This window comes from Heteronotia binoei, chromosome 4 (assembly GCF_032191835.1).
Source record: "Heteronotia binoei isolate CCM8104 ecotype False Entrance Well chromosome 4, APGP_CSIRO_Hbin_v1, whole genome shotgun sequence".
NCBI classification, from domain to species: Eukaryota; Metazoa; Chordata; class Lepidosauria; order Squamata; family Gekkonidae; genus Heteronotia; species Heteronotia binoei.
Window position 1 is genome coordinate 185,757,356 of NC_083226.1, and position 22,739 is coordinate 185,780,094.

Below are 22,739 nucleotides of genomic sequence, written 5' to 3' on the forward strand. Positions count from 1 at the left end.
TCATCCACTCATATAACGGCTTCCAAGTTTCTTTACATTCTTGTATATTGCCCTGCTTCAACTTAATGGTTAAAAAATCCATTTAAGCAGCTTCATAGAATTTTTGAAGGAATTCCTCCCCTTTTTGGAATCTGCTGGGTTTTCAATATCTAGCATACACCGATCTTGCTGCGGTTACAGCATGTAATAGAAATCTGTTGCTTAGTTTAGGTAAGGAGTTCGGGATAGAGTCTGCCCACGTAATGGAAGGCACCTTGAAACGGTCGCCCATGTTTTACTTCATTGTGATTTTTATGGGGAAGAGCAGGACTGGATAATCAGACCTATTCTGTCTAATTTTTATGGATTACCTGAAGCGAAGTTAGTTTTTTTCCCTACTATCTGACCAATGTTCCCATATCACAAGCCTGGTTGCAAAGTACCTTTTGGCTGCCACAACAATCAGGGAACAAAAGACCAGCTCCCCTTCTTGATGTTTGACTGGTTTCTATAGCTGAAACTCCATGTAAATTTGCTACGCTGCACTTTCTATTTCTATGCCAATAAAAGTATTTGGAATTGGGAACTGTCTTCCGCAAAACCTGTCCCTGGTGCTAAAATGGTCGGGGGCCGCTGCCCTAGAGAAAGAAATGAGTCGTGACTCACAGGAGATCTTTTTGGGAGAAACGTTTGTCTTTAAGGTGCCCCGGACGTCATTTTTATTTTGAAGTCACGCTAGAGCTATCAGAAGAACCTCACAGCCCCAGGCTGCAAAGCAGAACCAAACCTTTGCCACCCAGAAGAGGGGGAGACGCCTTCTGGGTGGGCACGGGGTGCATTCCTCCTGGCCTACATCAAGACCACGCAAGCCTAGAAACACACGTAGAACTGGGGTCAACAGTCTGTGGATCCCACTTTTTTTGGAAAACACCTTTGGAGCCTGAAGAGATGAGTTTAGAACTGGAAGCGGAGGCCCTCAGTGGCCAAGGAAGGGGAGTGGTCTCACTCTGGCCCAGCAGAACCAGCAAAAAGAGTATGCAGTTGCCAGGGCAGGATTGCCTCAGGGCAGAAGTCAGATTTTTTAATAGGGAAGATGGAGTTAAGTAGTATACAGGAACAAACACTGAACGTATGAACCTAGGAAGCTGCTTTCCACTGAATCAGACCCCCCTGGGCTCATCAAAGTCAGTCCTGTCTACTCAGACTGGCAGCGGCTCTCCAGGGTCTCAAGCTGAGATTTTTCACGCCTACTTGCCTGGACCCTTTTTAGTTGGAGATGCTGGGGATCGAACTTGGGACCTTCTGCTTACCAAGCAGATGCTCTACCACTGAGCCACAGCCCCATTCATGGCTCTCCAGGGTCTCCAGCGGAGGTTTTTCATGCCTACTTGCCCAGACCCTTTTTGGTTGGAGATGCCGGGAATTGAACCTGGGACCTTCTGCTCACCAAGCAGATGCTCTACCACTGAGCCACTGGCCCTCCCCTTCGAAAATGCTTGCTGGGAAACACCCAGCTGAGAAGGAAGAGTGTCAGGCTGACTGGTACAGTTCGCCTTCCGGCTCCCAGGGAGGCGTGAGCCGATGCTCTGCTCTGCTCCCATCCCACCCCATCTTGCACAAAGAAGCCAAACAAGCAAAGCCCGGGACGGGAGCACAGAGAGCAACTCACCTGCTCGAGAGGCTGACGGCCTCCTTGGCTTCTCCAAGCTTTGCCTGCGCACAGCCTTGCAGCAAGTAGGCAGTGGCCCGCCAGAGGGTGCAACGCAGGCCCTCCCTCTCCCGTTCCACCTCCCGGCTGTCCTCTGAGGCACTCGAGCCCACGTCGATTTGCAGCTTCTTGGGGACCAGCCGGCTCGTCTGGCTGACCACCTCCTCGCAGACGGCAATGGCCTCCTGGTGCCTGGCTACCTCCTCCAGGGCCGACGCAGCCTCCAGAAACACCTCCGGGACCCTGGGCAAGGCCAGCCCCCCACGCAGAATGCCCTGTGCGGGGAGAGAGAGAGGAGAGCAGCCCCCAGGGTCAGAGTGGGGTGATGGGCCCTCAGCACTGAGCCAGTCTGAAAAATTCACACCAGGTGGCTTCCCCGGAAAAAACAAAACCCAGAAGCAAAACCGTACAAACAAAGAGCATGAAACTGATTAGGCAGGCAGCACCCCGGAACAACAGAGCCACAAAGTCTCATTACGAGCACAGCATAAAACGGCAGACGATACAAAAAACAGAACAGAGATTCGTATCACAGTGAAGGTCCTGGGGGAAAGAAAAACAAGCTTTGTAGAAATGACAAATCTAGATCAAGGTGAAGGAGCAAGTTAAGGGCACTCCACAGGCAAGGTGCCACAACTAAAAAGGCCCTTCTCTCTAGTGGTCAGGGGGCCATCTCCACATGAAACAGGGACTATGGCCAAGACAGCAGTATAGAATCATAGAGTTGGAAGGGACCTCTAGGGTCATCTAGTCCAACCCCCTGCACAATGCAGGACATTCACAAACACCTCCCCCTAAATTCACAGGATCTTCATTGCTGTCAGATGGCCATCTAGCCTCTGTTTAAAAACCTCCAAGGAGAACCCACCACCTCCCGAGGAGGAAGCCTGTTCCACTGAGGAATCGCTCTGACTGTCAGGAAGTTCTTCCTAATGTTGAGCCGGAAACTCTTTTGATTTAATTTCAACCCACTGGTTCTGGTTCTACCTTCTGGGGCCACAGAAAACAATTCCACACCATCCTCTAGAGGGCAGCCCTTCAAGTCCTTGAAGATGGTGATCGTATCACCTCTCAGCCGCCTCCTCTCCAGGCTAAGCATCCCCAGCTCCTTCAGCCTTTCTTCATAGGACTCGGTCTCCAGACCCCTCACCATCTTTGTCGCCCTCCTCTGGACTCCTTCTAGCTTGTCTAGATCCTTCTTAAAATGTGGTGCCCAAAACTGAACACAATACTTCAGGTGAGGTCTTTCCAGAGCAGAGTAAAGCGACACCATCCCATCACGTGATCTGGACACTAGACTTCTGTTGAGACAGCCCAAAATTGCATTTGACTTTTTACCTACCACATCACACTGTTGGCTCATGTTCAGCATATGATCCACTAAGACCCCTAGATCCTTTTCGCACAGACTACTGCTAAGACAAGTCTCCCCCATCCTATAACCATGCATGGGATTTTTCCTACCTAAATGCAGAACTTTGCCTTTATCCCTGTTAAAATTCATTTCATTGATTTTAGCCCAGTTTTCCATCCTGTCAAGGTCATCCTGTATCCTGTTTCTGTCTTCTTCTGTGTTTGCAACCCCTCCCAATTTAGTATCATCTGCAGTATGAGGGCAGCCACTCCTTTAGCATCTTATAGACAGACTGAAAAGGAACAAGATCTTGGGGTCACAGTGGACAGATCAATGACAGCGTCAACCCAGTGTGCTGCAGCAGTGAAAAAGGCAAACTCTATGTCAGGAAAGGGAATTATCAGGAAAGGGACAGAACATAAAACAGCTGCTATTACAGTGCCCCTATATACCGGTATATATGATGTGGCCTCATTTTGAATACTGTGTACAGTTTTGGTCACCATATCTCCAAAAGGATACTGAAGAGCTGGGGAAAGTACAAAGGAAGTTAACCAAGACGATAAACGTTTTGGAGCACCTTCCCTATGAGGAATGGCTGCAGAGGCTGCTGGGACTTTTCAGTTTGGAAAACAGACAGCTAAGGGAGGAGGTGACAGAGGTGAATCAAATGAGGCAGGGATGGTGAGCTGGCAGAGAGAAGCTTCTCTCCCTCTCCCAAAAGACTAGAACTCGAGGGCATCTGATGAAGCTGATGGGAAGCAGCTTCAGGACAGACAAAAGGAAACTACTTTGCACACAGTGATCAAAATGTGGAATCTGCTGCCGGAGGATGTAGTGATGGCCACAGATAACTTTAAAAGGGAACGAGATAGATCCATGGAGGGTAAGTCTATCAATGGCTGCTAGCCCTGGTGACTGAGGGGAACCTCCACATTCAGAGGCGCTAATCCTTGAATCCCACAGCTAGGAGGCAACATCAGGGAAAGGCCTCTCCCTCTATGACCAGTTGCTGGCCCTACAGAGGAACTGGTTGGCCACTTTGTAAGACAGGAGGCTGCACTAGATGGACCCCTAATCTGGTCCAGCACGGCTCCTATGATGTTCTTCTGAAGGCCTCATCCTCTATGCCTTGTTGGCCCTCCAGAGAAACTGGTGGGTCCCTGTGTGAGACAAAAGGCTGGACTAGATGGACACTCACTGGTCTGACCCAGCAGGGCTCTTCTGATGTTCTTCTCAGGGGAAGGCCTCGGCCTCTCTGCCCTGTTGCTGGCCCTCCATGTCTTGTTGGCCCTCCAGAGAAACTGGTGGGCCCCTGTGTGAGACAGGAGGCTGGACTAGATGGACCCTCCCTGGTCTGATCCAGCAGGGCTCTTCTGATGTTCCTCTCAGGGGACGGCCTCAGCCTCTCTGCCCTGTTGTTGACCCTCCAGAGGAACTGGTGGGCCCCTGTGTGAGACAGGAGGCTGGACTAGATGGACCCTCCCTGGTCTGACCCAGCAGGGCTCTTCTGATGTTCTTCTCAGGAGAAGGCCTCGGCCTCTCTGCCCTGTTGTTGGCCCTCCAGAGGAACTGGCTGGCCCCTGTGTGAGACAGGAGGCTGGACTAGATGGACCCTCACTGGTCTGATCCAGCAGGGTTCTTCTGATGTTCTTCTCAGGGGAAGGCCTCGGCCTCTCTGCCCTGTTGCTGGCCCTCCATGTCTTGTTGGCCCTCCAGAGAAACTGGTGGGCCCCTGTGTGAGACAGGAGGCTGGACTAGATGGACCCTCCCTGGTCTGATCCAGCAGGGCTCTTCTGATGTTCCTCTCAGGGGACGGCCTCAGCCTCTCTGCCCTGTTGTTGACCCTCCAGAGGAACTGGTGGGCCCCTGTGTGAGACAGGAGGCTGGACTAGATGGACCCTCCCTGGTCTGACCCAGCAGGGCTCTTCTGATGTTCTTCTCAGGAGAAGGCCTCGGCCTCTCTGCCCTGTTGTTGGCCCTCCAGAGGAACTGGCTGGCCCCTGTGTGAGACAGGAGGCTGGACTAGATGGACCCTCACTGGTCTGATCCAGCAGGGTTCTTCTGATGTTCTTCTCAGGGGAAGGCCTCGGCCTCTCTGCCCTGTTGCTGGCCCTCCATGTCTTGTTGGCCCTCCAGAGAAACTGGTGGGCCCCTGTGTGAGACAGGAGGCTGGACTAGATGGACCCTCACTGGTCTGATCCAACAGGGTTCTTCTGATGTTCTTCTCAGGGGAAGGCCTCGGCCTTTCTGCCCTGTTGCTGGCCCTCCAGAGGAACTGGTTGGCCACAGTGTGAGACAGGATGCTGGACTAGATGGGCCCTCCCTGGTCTGATCCAGCAGGGCCCTTTTGATGTTCTTCTCAGGGGAAGGTCTTAGCCTCTTTGTTCTGTTGTTGGCGCTCCAGAGGAACTGGCTGGGCCCTGTGTGGGACAGGAGGCTGAACTAGATGGACCCTCTCTGGTGTGATCCAGCAGGGCTCTTCCGATTTTCTTATGTTCAAACCAGCATATTTCTTTGGAGAGGGAGGATCCAAAAGTTCTGGAGAACCCATTTGGGCCCAGCAGTGCCTCCCTCCAACCGCCTACGGTCACAAATCCCAACACGCCCAGGCATTTAAGGCCAAACTAGCAAGCAGACTGAAGAACCCCAAGAGAGCCTCTCGCAATTATTCAAGAGGACAGCAGACGAGCCAAAGGGATTCAAAGTGTGCCAAGGACGGGACAAGGTGCCCACCTGGTGAAGAGGCCCCTCCTGCCACAGAGCCAAGAGGTCCAGGTAGAGCTCGGCTGCCTCCTTCGCCCTGGGAAAAAAAGAGGAAGTTGACGGCAGCCGCCCCACAGTTCTCCCGTTGCCTTTGCCTGCTCCTCCGCCTGCCTGCCCCTCCGCTTCCAAAGGTGGGGGGCCATTTCCTTCCCCTGAGTTCTCTCCAATCCCAAGGAAGAAACGGGAGTCCTCGATCACTCACCTCCCTTCCTGGAGGCACCTCTGAGCCAGCAGGTACTTCACTTCTGACGGAGAGTTTTGGCCAAAGAAAGCACAAACCCGTGGGGTGCAAATGAGGAGCTCCACTCCGACAAAGGAAGGTGGATCGAGAGACGCGGGAGCCATCTGTGTTGAGCCATCCAGGGCCTGGACAGAAAAGAAGCTCTGCTCACAAGCAGTCCAGACAGCTCCCCCCAGAGGCTGAGCTTGCAACTGCTCATTCAAGGAGAGCCTTAACCTTGAAACCCCTGAACAACCATGGCTCCAGCTGAATCAATGGCTGCCCACTTCCAGGGTCAGGAACAGCCGCGGCCACAGGCAGCTCTGGATGGGGATGGAAGAAGCGCCCTCAGAGCCCCCAGCTGCATCACAGAAGGCCAGGCCAGAACCGGCGGGCTGCAGTTAATTCTGAAGTTTCCAGCCAAATGTTAGGAAGAACTTCTTGACAGTTAGAGCAGTTGTTCCGCAGTGGAACAGGCTTCCTCCTCAGGAGGTGGTGGGCTCTACTTTCCTGGAGGTTTTTCAACAAAGGCTAGATGGCCATCTGACAGCAAGGGGGATCCTGTGAATTTAGGGGAAGGTCTTTGTGAGTTTCCTGCACTGTGAAGGGGGTTGGACTAGATGACCCTGGAGGTCCCGTCCAACTCTTCTATGATTCTAACAGGCTTCCTCCTCAGGAGGTGGTGGGCTCTCCTTCCTTGGAGGTTTTTCAACAGAGGCTAGATGGCCATCTGACAGCAATGAAGATCCTGTGAATTTAGGGGGAGGTGTTTGTGAGTTTCCTGCATTGTGCAGGGGGTTGGACTAGATGACCCTGGAGGTCCCTTCCAGGTCTAGGATTCCATGAACTTCCTGACTGTTAGAGCAGTTCCTCAGTGGAACAGGCTTCCTACTCGGGAGGTGGTGGGCTCTAATTCCTTGGAGGTTTTTCAACAGAGGCTAGGTGGCCATCTGACAGCAATGAACATCCTGTGAATTTAGGGGGGAGGTGTTTGTGAGTTTCCTGCATTATGAAGGGGGTTGGACTAGATGACTCTGGAGGTCCCTTCCAACTCTTCTATGATTCTAACAGGCTTTCTCCTAGGGAGGTGGTGGGCTCTCCTTCCTTGGAGGTTTTCAAACAGAGGCTAGGTGGCCATCTGATAGCGATGAAGATCCTGTGAATTTAGGGGGAAGTGTTTGCGAGTTTCCTGCATGGTGCAGGGGATTGGACTAGATGACCTTGGATTCTATGAGAACTTAAGAAAATATATCTGTGAGATAGGAATATTACTTTTAGTAGTGAATAGTGATATCATATGGTCCTATGATATCGAGCCAGAAAAGCAGCCCGTCTGACCTGATCAAGCAAGGCCAAAGCCTCCAGCTCTGCTTCCACAAGTCCCAGCTGGCGGTACAACAGGGCTGCTTGGTACAGGGCAGGGAGGAAGGAGGAGTCCACCTGCAAGGCCTGCTTCAGGCACTGGATCGCTGTCTGTGGCTTCCCCTGTGGCGAAGAGAAAGTGAAGTTACAGCTGGGATCTGTCAGAGACATCGCAGAGTCTGGCACAGGGTGGCCTGTTCTGTCTTATAGCAGGAAATATGACATTCTCCCCCACACACACCCTTTCCCTGCTCCCTTGCGACACTTTTGCCCCGTTGCTGAGCCAGTGCGGGATAGGACGCAGGATGAGGAATTAGCATCAGGGTGCCGGACCAGCCTCTTTCGTGGAGCTGCTGCGAAGTGAAGTAGAGGAAGGAAGAATATTTATGCTGCCCTGAGCAGCTGCAGGAAAAGGCTGGGCAAAAATGCAACAGCTAAACTGTTATTAATAAAGTTGGCCCAATATTTGTGACAGCTTCCTTTCCCAGAAAGTGAAGAAGGGAACAAGGGGATCTGATATCTTGGATTTGATTCTCGCCAACAAGGAAGAATTGATTGAAGGAGTGGAAATAGTGCGGCACCCTGGGCAGGAGTGGCCATGTGATTTTGGCATTTACAGTCTTAGGGAAGAGGAAAGCTATACGTAGTCAGACTTATAGGTTGGACTTCAGAAAGGCAAACTTTGATAAACTTAGAACTATGCTGGGTAGAATCCCATGGTCAGAAATACTTAGGAGGAAGGGGATTCAATGAAGATCCTGTGTATTTAGGGGGAGGTGTTTGTGAGTTTCCTGCACTGTGCAGGGGGTTGGACTAGATGACCCTGGAGGTCCCTTCCAACTCTTCTATGATTCTATGAGAACTTAAAAAAATATATTTGTGAGATAGGAATATTACTATCATTTTTTGGTGTAGTGGTTGAGTGCATAGACTCTTCTCTGGGAGAACCAGGTTTAATTCCCCAGTTCTCCACATGCAGTCACAATTCGCTCAGAGCTGTTCCTCTAAAGAGCAGTTTCTGTCAGAGCTCTCTCAGTTCCACCTATCTCATGGTCAGTGTTCCCTCTAAGCTGAGTTAGCGTGAGCTAGCTCACAGATTTTTAGCCATTTTAGTCTTAGCTCAGGGAGGATGTCCCCAGAGCATGCTAATCGATGCGTCTTTGAAAGGGCAGCTGCTGTGAGAGCCCTCTCCAGCCCCACCCACCTCACAAGGTGTCTGTTGTGGGGGAGGGAGGTAAAGGAGATTGTGAGCCGCTCTGAGACTCTGTCCTTGAAAGGGCAGCTGCTGTGAGAGCCCTCTCCAGCCCCACCCACCTCACAAGGTGTCTGTTGTGGGGGAGGAAGGAAAAGAAGAAGATGATATTGGATTTATATCACAATTTTAATGCCAGTAGCTCAGAAAGTGGAATTTTTAGTCCCAAGACTCTTGCAGCTTAGAGGGAACATTGCTCACAGGGTGTCTGTTGTTGGGAGGGGAAGAGAAAAGAGATTATAAGATGCTTTGAGACTCCTTTAGGTAGTGAAGGGTGGGGGTTACAAATCCAATCTCTTCTTCTTTTCATTCAGGCAAATTACAGGAAGAAATTCGGGGTGGGTGGGTTTGGGGAAAAGAACTTTATAGCTATGAGAAAACTCTGCCCTTTTGGTTCGTCTGAAGGAGTTCAAGGGAAGAACTGCCTCTCCCATCTTACTAACATGGAGAGCCAGTTTGGTGTAGTGGTTAAGTGTGCAGACTCTTATCTGGCAGAACTGGGTTTGATTCCCCACTCCTCCACTTGCAGCTGCTGGAATGGCCTTGGGTCAGCCATAGCTCTTGTAGTTGTCCTTGAAAGGGCAGCTGCTGTGAGAGCCCTCTCAGCCCCACCAACCTCACAGGGTGTCTGCTGTGGGGAGAGAAGACATAGGAGATTGTAAGCTGCTCTGAGACTCTGATTCAGAAAGAAGGGCGGGGTATACATCTACAGTCTTCTTCTTAGGTTCAAAGACTCTTATCTGGGAGAACGGGGTTTAATTCCCCACTCCTCCACTTGCACCTGCTGGAATGGCCTTGGGTCAGCCATAGCTCTGGCAGAGCTGTCCTTGAAAGGGCAGCTTCTGGGAGAGCTCTCTCAGCCCTACCCACCTCACAGGGTGTCTGTTGTGGGGGAAGAAGATAAAGGAGATTGTAAGCTGCTCTGAGACTCTGATTCAGAGAGAAGGGCGGGGTACACATCTACGTTCTTCTTAGGTTCAAAAACTCTGATCTGGGAGAATGGGGTTTGATTCCCCACTTCTCCACTTGCAGCTGCCGGAATGGCCTTGGGTCAGCAATAGCTCTGGCAGAGGCTGTCTTTGAAAGGGCAGCTCTCTCCAGCCCCACCCACCTCACAAGGTGTCTGTTGTGGGGGAGGAAGGTAAAGAAGAAGATATTGGATTTATATCCTGCCCTCCACTCCGAAGAGTCTCAGAGCGGCTCACAATCTCCTTTCCCTTCCTCCCCCACAACAGACACCCTTTGAGGTAGATGGAAATATTGGATTTATATCCCGCCCTCCACTCCGAAGAGTCTCAGAGCGGCTCACAATCTCCTTTCCCTTCCTCCCCCACAACAGACACCCTGTGAGGTAGATGAAGATATTGGATTTATATTCCGCCCTCCACTCAAGAGTCTCACAGCGGCTCACAATCTCCTTTATCTCCCTCCCCCACAACAGACACCCTGTGAAGTGGGTGGGGCTGAGAGGACTCTCACAGCAGCTGCCCTTTAAAGGACAACCTCTGCCAGAGCTCTGGCTGACCCAAGGCCATTCCAGCAGGTGCAAGTGGAGGACTGGGGAATCAAACCCCGTTCTCCCAGATAAGAGTCCGCACACTTAACCACTACACCAAACTGGCAAAGGAGATTGGGAGCCTCTCTAAGACTCTTCAGAGTGGAGGGCGGGATATAAATCCAATATCTTGTTCTTCTTCTACCTTAATAACAATGAGCCTGGCTAGGTGGCCTGAGCACTGCCCAAAAAGCCCAGCAGGGGAGGGAGGGAGGAGAAAAGAAACAAGGCAGGAAGCTGCTTCAGCAACGGTCTGCAGAACCAGTCTCTGCAGCTGCATCTCTGGCCATCCCATGCTGGGAGCCAGCCAGACTTGGGCACGTGATGCTTTCATTAACAAAATGCTCTCCGTTCCTCTTCTTTCTCAGATTTTTTTTCCCAGTTGCCGCTCACCCCGAGGGTTTCAGGGCGACTTACGACAATAAACCCAGTGAGGCAAAAGCAACATAAAATAACGGATACGTTAACATTAAAAGACATGGGCTGTCACCATCCCGCTATTAAAACAGCCTGACCACTTGGTTCTGCAGCCCTCCACCGCACAGCCTCCCTCCGACACGCACCATTTTCAGGTTGCAGCATCCCATGAGCGTGAAGACCTGGGCCAGGACTCGCTTTGGACACAGCCCGGTGGCAGCTGCCTGGAGAGAGGCCAGAGCTGTGGCAGGCTTGCCAGCATCCAGTTCCTGAAAGCCTGGAGGAAACAGAGAGAGGGGTCTGAAGCAGGAGCCCCCCATCCCCTTGCCCAGGTGGGTCAGTGGCCTTCCAAGAGCCCAGTGCTGCAAACCCCAAGGACAGTCAAGGAGCTGAATCAGGCTTGGAGAAAAAGGACGTGGCCCAGTTCAGCGTCCAGGGCAGGGGACGTTGGCTCTCCAGATGTTTTTTGCCTACAACTCCCATCAGCCCCAGCCAGCATGGCCAATGGCGGGGGCTGATGGGAGTTGTAGGCAAAAAACATCTGGAGAGCCAACCTTCCCTACCACTGGTCCAGGGGGTGGTTCCCTGCCTGAAATGGACCCTGGCACTGAGAAGCCCACCACGCAGACACAAAACTAACTCAGCAAGGCAGAAAGCCGCCACCCGCTCTCAGCTCGCTGGTTTGCCTCACACCATGTGGCCCTCCCCCTGCAGTCGCATGCAGTCTCTCCTACCACCTCCTTACTGCCCACCTGTGAACTAGGCTTCCGTATTGCCCGTCCAAAATTACTCAGAGGGGCTTGCCAGATCCTACCTGGGAGGGAAATTAGTCCCCTGCCCATGTGCCACCGTCCCACCCAAGAAGAGCCCACTTCTGACCACAGCAGCAGCAGCCACGTGACGGAAAGTGGCATTCCTGGTTATCCCTTCTTTGCCCTGCTAGCCTTCTCTCGGAGGTGCTCTGGGGTCTTCCAGAACACAGTCTTCTGTTTGCATTAGGTAGGATCTGGTGCACAAACACTAGTATCTGGGCTCGTATTTGGTACACACGCCCATAGGTTATACGCCAATGGTAAAGGTAGTCCCCTGTGCAAGCACCAGTCGTTTCCCACTCTGGGGTGACGTTGCTTTCACAGCGGTTTCAGGGCAGGCTTTTTCCAGGGCGGTTTGCCCTTGCCTTCCCCAGTCCCCTATGCTTTTCCCCCAGCAAGCTGGGGACTCATTTGACCGACCTCGGAAGGATGGAAGGCTGAGTCAACCTGGAGCCGGCTACCTCAAACCAGCTTCCACAGGAATCAAACTCAGGTCGTGAGCAGAGAGTGCAGACCACAGCACTGCAGTACTGCTGCTTTCCCACTCTGCTCCACAGGGCCACATCTGAGTTCTGAGGAAAGGAAAGGTCCCCTGTGCAAGCACCAGTGCAACCCCTCCCAATTTAGTATCATCAGCAAATTGAATAAGCATTCCCTCTAGTCCTTCATCCAAATCATTGATAAAGATGTTGAACAAAACAGCTCCCAGGAGAGATCCTTGAGGCCCTCCACTCGTCCTTCCTCTCCAAGAGCATGAGGAACCATTCACAAGCCCTCTTTGGGTGCGATCTGTCAACCAGTCACAGATCCACTTAACAGTAACAGGATCCAAACCACATTTTACCAACTTATCAACAAGGATAGTATGGGGGACCTTATCAAAAGCCTTACTGAAATAAAGATAAACGATGTCTACAGCATTCCCCTGATTCAGCAAGGTAGTCACTTTCTTAAAAAAGAGATCAGGTTAGTTTGACATGACTTGTTCTTGAGAAAACCGTGCTGGCTCTTAGTAATCACATCCATTCTTTCTAAATGTTCCAGGACCGACTGTTTGATTATTTATTCTAAAACTTTTCCAGGTATAGACGTCAAGCTGACGGGTCGGTGGTTACCCAGATCTTTTTCCCCCTTCTTGAAGATGGGGCAACATTTGCCCTCCTCCAATCTTCCGGCACTTCTCCTGTTCTCCAAGAATTCTCAAAAATAATAGCCAGAGACTCAGAAATTACATCCGCAAGCTCTTTTAGAACCCTTGGATGAAATTCATCTGGCCCTGAGGACTTCGTTTCATTTAAAGAAACTAGGTGTTTATGTACTACCCCTATGTTGACCCTAGGTTGGAACTTCATACCCTCCTTGTATGTTCTGTTTTTGCCATGCTGAGCACCGTTTCCCTCAGAAGAGAAGACTGAGGAAAAGTAGGAATTGAGCAGTTCCGCCCTCTCTTCATCACCTGTTACAATTTCACTTTCTTGCCCTCACAATGGGCCTACCGTGTCCTTGCTCTTTTTCTTACTGTGGACATAAGAAAAGAACCCTTTTTTGTTGTTTTTAGCATCTTTGGCCAGCCTAAGCTCATACTGAGCTTTAGCTTTCCTAACTTTTTCTCTACAAGCACTGGTGATTTGTTTAAATTCATCCTTGGTTATAAGGCCCTCCTTCCAATTCCAAAAGGAGTCTTTTTTATTTCTCAAGTCTTTAGAGAGCTGTTTATGGAGCAACTTTGGCTTCTTTAGGCTTTTTCCATTTTCTCTTCTCATAGGAATCGTCTGTGATTGCCCTTTCAGTATTTCGCTTTTAAGAAACTCCCACCCCTCCTGAACCTCCTTCCTCCTAAGTATTTCTGACCGTGGGATTTTACCCAGCATAGTTCTAAGTTTATCAAAGTTTGGCTTTCTGAAGTCCAACCTATAAGTCTGACTATGTATAGCTTTTCCTAAGACTGTAAATTCCAAAATCACATGGTCACTATTTCCACTTCTTCAATCAATTCTTCCTTGCTGGTGAGAATCAAATCCAAGATAGCAGATCCCCTTGTTTCCTTCTTCACTTTCTGGAAAAGGAAGTTGTCAGCAAGACAAGTCAGGAATCTATTTGACTTTTCATTTTTAGCAGGGTTGGACTTCCAACAGATGTCAGTAATTGAAATCTCCCATGATCACTGTATCCCTTCTCTTGGAGAACTTTGCAATCTGCTGTAGAAGTATCTCATCCATGTCCTCTGCCTGGCTTGGGGGTCTATAGCAGACCCCCACAATAATATCACTGTTCTTTCTTACTCCTTTTATTTTTACCCAGAGACTCTCAACTGAGCTGCCATGCTCTGATTCACATATTTCCTCACAAGTATAGATCTCCTTCACAATACTGCTACGCCTCCATCCTTTCTCATTTGCCTGTCTCTTTTAAATAACTTGTACCCCTGAATCCTAATATTCCAGTTGTGAGTGTCATCCCACCACGTTTCAGTAAGGCCTCTTATGTCAGTCTCCTTCCTTTATAAGGACTTCCAGTTCCTCCAGTTTGTTTCCCATACTCTGTGCATTAGTGGAAGGCCCTGTTAGTGTTATGTAGCCTGCTGTGGAGCATGCTAGATCAGGAATTGTCAAAGTGACAGCTAAGCACATGACAAGAGTCACAGGACTAATTGACCTGGCTGATGTAAGGACTGGTAATATCTGGATCTGTTCAGAGGAGTCAGCATGAGTCAGCAGTTAGCTGATTCGTGGGCTGTCCTATATAAGCAGCAGAGTAACAGAGTGGTTTTTCTCTCTATGTATATGGCTCACTGGCGAAGCACTTTGCTACTCTGGACTGTATATGTCTATAACTCAGAGTGGCCTACTGTAAATATCTGTATAATACATGGTGTGTTATACTACCAAACTGGTGTGTTGACTCCTCAGATCGACGTTCCTATTGCTAAGGCAAGTTACCGTTTTGGTCTACCTGCACTCAGCGCACGCTCCTGCCATCAGGTCCTTCCTCCTTGAGGCTTGCCTAGCGTCTACATTTTCTTTTAGGCACGATGCTAAAGCATATATTTGACCCAGGCTTTTAAGTAGCAGGTTTTATCTTGCCAGTTTCCTTCTGCTGCATAGATTGGCTTTGATGCTGCTTATGGGGCAATAGCTTGTGTTTGAAGACTGTCGGTTTTCATTGAAAGCCGCCTGGGGCGGGACTTTGCAATATTCTTAATACTTTAAATAAACCCACGGAAAAAGCGATTCCAGCCCCACCTTGCAGGAAAGCCGCTGAAGTCCACAGGACGTCTTTCAGGTCCCTGGAACTCTGCAGCACGAGGGGGTCCGATTCTCCCGGATCAGCCGGATGCCATCCTTGGAGCAGGGAAAGGAGCTCATTCTCACCACTTCTGTGCAGAGGCAGCCCTGGGCCCTAAGAAAGGAGCAGCCTGAGTCCTGGGCTCCCCTGGTTTCTTCAGCCTCTCCAGTCCCACACCACCACCCCCCTTTCAAATCACTGGCAGGGCAGCCAAGAAGAAGACCAAAGATTTATACCCCGCCCTTCTCTCTGAATCCGAGATTCAGAGTGGCTTACAATCGCCTACGTCTTCTCCCCCCACGACAGACAACCTGTGAGGTGGGTGGGGCTGAGAGGGCTCTCCCAGCAGCTGCCCTTTCAAGGACAGAGTCTCAGAGTGGCCTACAATCTCCTTTCCCTTCCTCCCCCACACCAGACACCCTGTGAGGCGGGTGGGGCTGAGAGGACTCCCACAGCAGCTGCCCTTTCAAGGACAGAGTCTCAGAGTGGCCTACAATCTCCTTTCCCTTCCTCCCCCACACCAGACACCCTGTGAGGCGGGTGGGGCTGAGAGGACTCCCACAGCAGCTGCCCTTTCAAGGACAGAGTCTCAGAGTGGCCTACAATCTCCTTTCCCTTCCTCCCCCACGACAGACACCCTGTGAGGTGGGTGGGGCTGAGAGGGCTCTCCCAGCAGCTGCCCTTTCAAGGACAGCCTCTGCCAGAGCTCTGGCTGACCCAAGGCCATTCCAGCAGGTGCAAGTGGAGGAGTGGGGAATCAAACCCGGTTCTCCCAGATAAGAGAGCTCTGGCTGACCCAAGGCCATTCCAGCAGGTGCAAGAGGAGGAGTGGGGAATCAAGCCCGGTTCTCCCAGATAAAAGTCTGCACACTTCACCACTACCCCAAACTGGCTCCACAAGAGACAGGACACCTGGAAGAACATGGTGACGGTGGCGTTCACGGCACACTCTTGGCTAGCAATTCAGCTTAACAGATGCAGCTGCTTAAGCCCTGGGTTACTTCACATCCTCTGCCTTGCAAAGATGCACCTTCCTTCACAGCCTCTGGTCCCCAGGGTGGCTCAAGGGCTGGAGAAGGGACCTCCCCAGAAAGGACAAACAAGACTGAAGGTGTGCCACACGGCTCTCTCTGGAAGGGAGGGAGGGAGGGAGGGAGGAAGGAAAATTGAGAAGGAAGGAAGGAAAGAAAGAGAGAGAGAGAAACAAAGAGAGAAACAAAAAAAGGCCTGGACTGTAATGTGAGGCAGGTGCAGAAAGCGGCTGCTGCCCTACCTTGGCCCCCTGCAGCTGTTGCCAGAGGCCTTTCAGTGCCCCCAGGTGGTTTCCCGCCAGCCAAAGCAAGCCCTGCAGGGCAGCCAATTGATGCAGAGGGCCCTGCAGCTCTTCGGGGATCTCCTGCTGGATCGCCTTCTGCCAGAGACCCTCTGAGCTGAGCCCTTCTCCAGGCACCGCACGAGCCTCCAGGACTGGGGGAGAGAGAGAGAGTGGGGAAGCCTGTTGAGGTCGGCTTTCCTTGCAAGGTGTGGTGTGGTGGGGGATAGCAAAAAGTGATCTTCCAGCACAGGGAGACCCTCGCCCTCCGGGCCCTGTCCTGGTGTTTGGCCAGAGTGAGATGCAGGCCTTACCTCTGCGGAGCCCACAGTCTATCCTTGCCACTAGCTTCTCGCTGGAGTCCCTGGACAGAGCCATGTCAAGCAGCAGGGAATTGCAGAGGATGGTCAATTCCAGCGGCAGAGCAGGGAGCACAGCCGGGAGTCCTGCAACGACACAGGCCGAGTCTGCGTGAGTGCCCGGAAGGGGCCACTGAGGGTCCCCATGGAGGTGAGAAGTGTCCATGGATTCCTAACCTTTGCTTCCTGTCGTTAAGCCAGCTTTTAAGCCATAAGAAAACCTGTCTTCTTATCCCTTGGCTGCTAAGTTGACTCAGGATTCTTTGGTGACGTACCTTGTCAAACCCATTTTGGAAGTCCAGGCCTATAATGTCTACTGGGTCACTGCTCTCTACATGCTTGTTCACTTTCTCAAAGGACTCCGAAAGGCTGCTGAGGCAGGACCTTCCTTCCCATAAGCCATGCTGGTTTTCCCTCAGCCAGCTTTGGTCCCTCCGTAGACCTAGTATTCCTATCGTTGATTATAGTTTCTACTAATTTGCCTAGGGCAGACGTTGGGCTAACTGGCCAATCATTTCCTGGTTACCCTCTGAACTCCTTTTTAAGAATCACTGAAACATTTGCTACTTTCCAGACTTTTGGTACAGCAGTTTGGTGTAGTGGTTAAGTGCATAGACTCTTATCTGGGAGAACCAGGTTTGTCTGGGGCAGTGATGCTCTGTATTCTTGGTGGCACAGTGAGAGGGCTTCTAGTGTCCTGGGCCCACTGGTGGACCTTCTGATGGCACCTGGGGTTTTTTTTGCCCTCTGTGTGACACAGTGTGTTGGACTGGATGCGCCATTGGCCTGATCCAACATGGCTTCTCTTATGTCATTATGTCTGGGGCAGAGATGCTACTCAAAAAATACATTATTGCATTGGGGAAAGTGCAGAAAAGAGCAACTAAAATGATTAAAGGGTTTGAGCACTTTCCCTATGAAGAAAGGTGTTTTATTGGGGCTCTTTAATTTTGAGAAACATCGAATGAGTGGTGACATGATAGAGGTTTACAAGATTCTGCCTGGGATAGAGAAGGTAGAGAAAGAAGTACTTTTCTCCCTTTCTCACAATATGAGAACTAATGGACATTCAATGAAATTGCTGAGCAGTTGGCATAGAACGGAGAAAAGGAAGTCCTTTTTCACCCAAAGGGTGATTAACATGTGGAATTCACTGCCAAAAGAGGTGGTGGCGCCTGCAAGCATAGCCAGCTTCAAGAGGGGATTGGATAAGCATATGGAGCCGAGGTCCATCAGTAGCTATTAGCCACAGCATATTGTTGGATCTCTGTCTGGGGCAGTGATGCTCTGTATTCTTGGTGCTTATCTTATGTTCTTATGTATGGGGCAGGGATGATCTGTATTGTTGGTGCTTGGGGGGGGCACAGTGGGAGGGCTTCTAGTGTACCGGCCCCACTGATGAACTTCTTGACGGCACCTGGGGGTTTTGCCACTGTGTGACACAGTGTTGGACTGGATAGGCCACTGCATGATCCCATGTGAATTCTCTTCTGTTCTTAAGAGCAGAGGTGGATGAGTGGTTATTTTCCACAAAGTAGAGAGGAAACACTGTCTGGAGCAGGGATGCTCTGTCTTCTTGGTGCTTGAGGGGGCAAGAGTTGGAGCGTTTCTAGTGTCCTGACCCCACTGATGGACCTCCTGATAGCACCTGGGGTCTTTTGGCCACTGTATGACACAGAGTGTTGGATTGGATGGGCCATTGGCCTGATCCAACAGGGCTTCTCTTATGTTCTTATGTCTGGGGCGGTTATGCCCTGTATTCTTGGTGCTTGGGGGGGGGCACAGTGGGAGGGCTTCTAAGAACATAAGATAAGCCATGTTGGATCAGGCCAATGGCCCATCCAGTCCAACACTTTGTGTCACACAGTGGCCAAAAATTTTTTATATATATACATACATATATATACACACTGTGGCTAATAGCCACTGATGGACCTCTGCTCCATATTTTTATCTAACCCCCTCTTGAAGCTGGCTATGCTTGTAGCTGCTACCACCTCCTGTGGCAGTGAATTCCACGTTAATCACCCTTTGGGTAAAGAAATACCTCCTTCTATCCGTTCTAACCCGACTGCTCAGCAATATCATTGAATGCCCACGAGTTCTATTGTGAGAAAGGGAGAAAAGAACTTCTTTCTCTACCTTCTCCATCCATCTAGTGTCCTGGCCCCACTGGTCGACCTCCTGATAGCACCTGGGTTTTTTGGTCCCTGTGTGACAGACAGAGCGTTGGACTGGATGGGCTATTGGCCTGATCCAACATGGCTTCTCTTACGTTCTTATATCTGGGGCAGTGATGATCTGTATTCTTGCTGCTTGGGGGTGGGACACAGAGGGAGGGCTTCTAGCCCCATGATAGACCTCCTGGGGGCACCTGGTTTCTTTGGCCCCTGTGTGACACAGAGTGTTCGACTAGAGGGCCCACTGACCTGACCCAACAGGGCTTCTGTTATGTTCTTATGTGACACAGAGTGTTGTACTGGATGGGCAATTGGCCTGATCCAACATGGCTTCTCTTATGTTCTTATGTGACACAGAGTGTTGGACTGGAGGGGCCACTGGCCTGATCCAACAGGGCTTCTCTTTTGTTCTTATGTGACACAGAGTGTTCGACTGGAGGGGCCACTGGCCTGACCCAACAGGGCTTCTGTTATGTTCTTATGTGACACAGAGTGTTGTAATGGATGGGCAATTGGCCTGATCCAACATGGCTTCTCTTATGTTCTTATGTGACACAGAGTGTTGGACTGGAGGGGCCACTGGCCTGATCCAACAGGGCTTCTGTTATGTTCTTATGTGACACAGAGTGTTGTACTGGATGGGCAATTGGCCTGATCCAGCATGGCTTCTCTTATGTTCTTATGTGACACAGAGTGTTGGACTGGAGGGGCCACTGGCCTGATCCAACAGGGCTTCTCTTTTGTTCTTATGTGACACAGAGTGTTCGACTGGAGGGGCCACTGGCCTGACCCAACAGGGCTTCTGTTATGTTCTTATGTGACACAGAGTGTTGTACTGGATGGGCAATTGGCCTGATCCAACATGGCTTCTCTTATGTTCTTATGTGACACAGAGTGTTGGACTGGAGGGGCCACTGGCCTGATCCAACAGGGCTTCTGTTATGTTCTTATGTGACACAGAGTGTTGTACTGGATGGGCAATTGGCCTGATCCAACATGGCTTCTCTTATGTTCTTATGTGACACAGAGTGTTGGACTGGAGGGGCCACTGGCCTGATCCAACAGGGCTTCTCTTTTGTTCTTATGTGACACAGAGTGTTCGACTGGAGGGGCCACTGGCCTGATCCAACAGGGCTTCTCTTATGTTCTTATGTGACACAGAGTGTTGGACTGGAGGGGCCACTGGCCTGATCCAACAGGGCTTCTCTTTTGTTCTTATGTGACACAGAGTGTTGGACTGGAGGGGCCACTGGCCTGATCCAACAGGGCTTCTCTTATGTTCTTATGTGACACAGAGTGTTGGACTGGAGGGGCCACTGGCCTGATCCAACAGGGCTTCTCTTATGTCCTTATGTGACACAGAGTGTTGGACTGGAGGGGCCATTGGCCTGATCCAACAGGGCTTCTCTTATGTTCTTATGTGACACAGAGTGTTGGATTGGAGGGGCCACTGGCCTGATCCAACAGGGCTTCTCTTATGTTCTTATGTGACACAGAGTGTTGGATTGGAGGGGCCACTGGCCTGATCCAACAGGGCTTCTCTTATGTCCTTATGTGACACAGAGTGTTGGACTGGAGGGGCCATTGGCCTGATCCAACAGGGCTTCTCTTTTGTTCTTATGTGACACAGAGTGTTGGACTGGAGGGGCCACTGGCCTGATCCAACAGGGCTTCTCTTATGTTCTTATGTGACACAGAGTGTTGGATTGGAGGGGCCACTGGCCTGATCCAACAGGGCTTCTCTTATGTTCTTATGTGACACAGAGTGTTGGATTGGAGGGGCCACTGGCGTGATCCAACAGGGCTTCTCTTATGTTCTTATGTGACACAGAGTGTTGGACTGGAGGGGCCACTGGCCTGATCCAACAGGGCTTCTCTTATGTTCTTATGTGACACAGAGTGTTGGACTGGAGGGGCCATTGGCCTGATCCAACAGGGCTTCTCTTTTGTTCTTATGTGACACAGAGTGTTGGACTGGAGGGGCCATTGGCCTGATCTGACATGACTTCTCTTGTGTTCTTATGCCTGCAGCAGGTATGCTCTGCATTGTTGGTGCTTGATGGTGGGACATAAGAACATAAGAGAAGCCATGTTGGATCAGGCCAGTGGCCCCTCCAGTCGAACACTCTGTGTCACACAGTGGCCAAAATTTTTTATATATATACACACACACACACACACACACACACTGTGGCTAATAGCCACTGATTGGCCTCTGCTCCATATTTTTATCTAACCCCCTCTTGAAGGTGGCCATGCTTGTGGCTGCCACCACCTCTTGTGGCAGTGAATTCCACATGTTAATGCCCCTTTGGGTGAAGAAGTGCTTCCTTTTATCCGTTCTAACCTGCCTGCTCAGCAATGTCATCGAATGCCCACGAGTCCTTGTATTGTGAGAAAGGGGGAAAAGGACGCAGCGGGAGGGCTTCCAGCCCCACTGGTGGAGCTCCTGGTGGCACCTGGTTTCTTTGTCCCCCGTGTGCCACAGAGTGTGGGGCTGGAGGGGCCACTGGCCTGGCCCATGAGGGCCTCTGTGGTGTTTACTACCTTGGATCTTCTGCAGGAGTCTTTGGAAGGCTCGCGGGCACTCGTGGGCAGCCTGGTCCTCCAGCGCAGCAGCCATCAGCCCCTGGGAAAGAGTGGGGGGATTAGAGAGCCGCCAAAGACCCCCCCCCACCTCACCCCAGCCCGCCCCTCCCTCGGGCTGCGCTGCTGCCTCCCGCTCCCAGTCTCCCGGCGGGAGGTCGGGAGGGGAAGAGGAGGGGCCCCCGCAGCTTCCCCTGCCTCGACTGGGACCCTGGGCTACCTCCTCCCCGCGGGGCGCGCTCCCCCGCCGCCACCGGCCCGCCAGCCCGTCGTTCTCCGCCCGCCAGAGGCTCAAGCAAGACGACGCCGCCGCCATGACAGCCGGAAGCCGCGCCCCTCCCTCCCTCCCGCGCTGCGCTCTGATAGGCCGCGCTCCCCCGCGACGGCCGCCTCATTGGCCGGCCGCGCCGGTTGCCTGGGCGACGGCGGAAGAGCGGGGGAATCGAACGCGGGGAGGGACGCCGCCCCCCGCCCCAGCGAGCAGGGAGGTTCTGAGTGGCGGGACGACCGGCCAATGAGCGGGAAGGGAGGCGCGCGTGCCCACCGGGGAGCCCCGCCGTTGGGATTGGGCCGCGCGGTGCAGGGGGAGGGAGGCGGCCCCATTAGAACACCAGCAAGGCTCCGCCTTAATCCCGTGCGGACCCTCCGCTGCTAAGAAAGGCGGACTACAAAGAATACAAAGCATACTGCTCTTTTGTGGCTTTCGCATGCTGCTGCTACTCAGATCAAAGGTTTGCTCAATTTGTTAATTTTACTGTTCTGTCATTGTACCCTTTTACATTCTAAACCCCTGCCTTCCAGATCATTTTACTTCACTGTCATTGGTTCTGAAATGTCTGCCATGCTGCATTCTGGGCCACTGCCTGCCAGCTCTGTAGGGCTCTGCTCAGCTATGTAGGGCTTCGCTCCCTGTGCTGGATTCCTCGTCTGAGGAAGCGGGCTTAAGAGCACAGGAAAGTTTGCGTTCTCAATAAAAACGGGTTGGTCTTAAAGGTGAACTTGACTCCTGCTTTGTACAAAGAACACGTGGAAGATGGAAAGGGCTGTTGAAGCCTTGCAGCTTGGAAGCCCCTGGCCATGCACCGTACGGCGGAGGGTTAACTGATTTGGTTTCGAACAGGAAATCGATTGGTTTCCGGTTCTGTTCTTGTTCATGCAGTGTTAACATTAGCCGCCTTCCAGGCCATTCTTTAGCTTGGATAAGTAACTTGCCTTCCCTCACCAGGGAAACGAAAGCACCTCTTAGGAGCCGTTTCTAAAGCCGTGCTCTTCCCCACTCAAGTCCCAGAAGAGCAGGCGCTGGCACTTATGAACATATGAAGTGCCTTATACTGAATCAGACCGTCCGTCCATGCAGAGGTGGCCAAGGATAGCTCTCCAGATGTTTTTTGCCTACAGCTCCCATCAGCCCCAGCCATTGGCCATGCTGGCTTGGGCTGATGGGAGTTGTAGGCAAAAAACATCTGGAGAGCTACCATTGGCCACCCCTGCTACTCAGACTGGCAGTGGCTCTCCAGAGTCTCAAGCTGAGGTTTTTCACGTCGACTTGCCTGGACCCTTTAGTGGGAGATGCCAGGGATTGAACATGGGAC

At 51.6% G+C, this 22,739-nt stretch overlaps 1 protein-coding gene across 1 annotated transcript in view; it reads right to left on the reverse strand.

Moving 5' to 3' along the window:
- The window catches only part of FANCG (FA complementation group G), a 32,106-nt gene extending 10,643 nt beyond the window's left edge, over positions 1-21,463 (reverse strand). Inside the window, exons 1-10 of the mRNA XM_060236645.1 lie at positions 21,368-21,463; positions 21,109-21,190; positions 16,337-16,468; positions 15,984-16,177; positions 14,668-14,824; positions 10,760-10,890; positions 7,366-7,512; positions 6,010-6,173; positions 5,778-5,844; positions 1,649-1,962 (exon numbers count right to left, since the gene is read on the reverse strand). Coding sequence (XP_060092628.1) covers positions 1,649-1,962; positions 5,778-5,844; positions 6,010-6,173; positions 7,366-7,512; positions 10,760-10,890; positions 14,668-14,824; positions 15,984-16,177; positions 16,337-16,468; positions 21,109-21,190; positions 21,368-21,463 — 1,484 coding nt within the window. The remainder of the gene's footprint in view (positions 1-1,648; positions 1,963-5,777; positions 5,845-6,009; positions 6,174-7,365; positions 7,513-10,759; positions 10,891-14,667; positions 14,825-15,983; positions 16,178-16,336; positions 16,469-21,108; positions 21,191-21,367) is intronic.
- Positions 21,464-22,739: the final 1,276 nt, after the last annotated feature.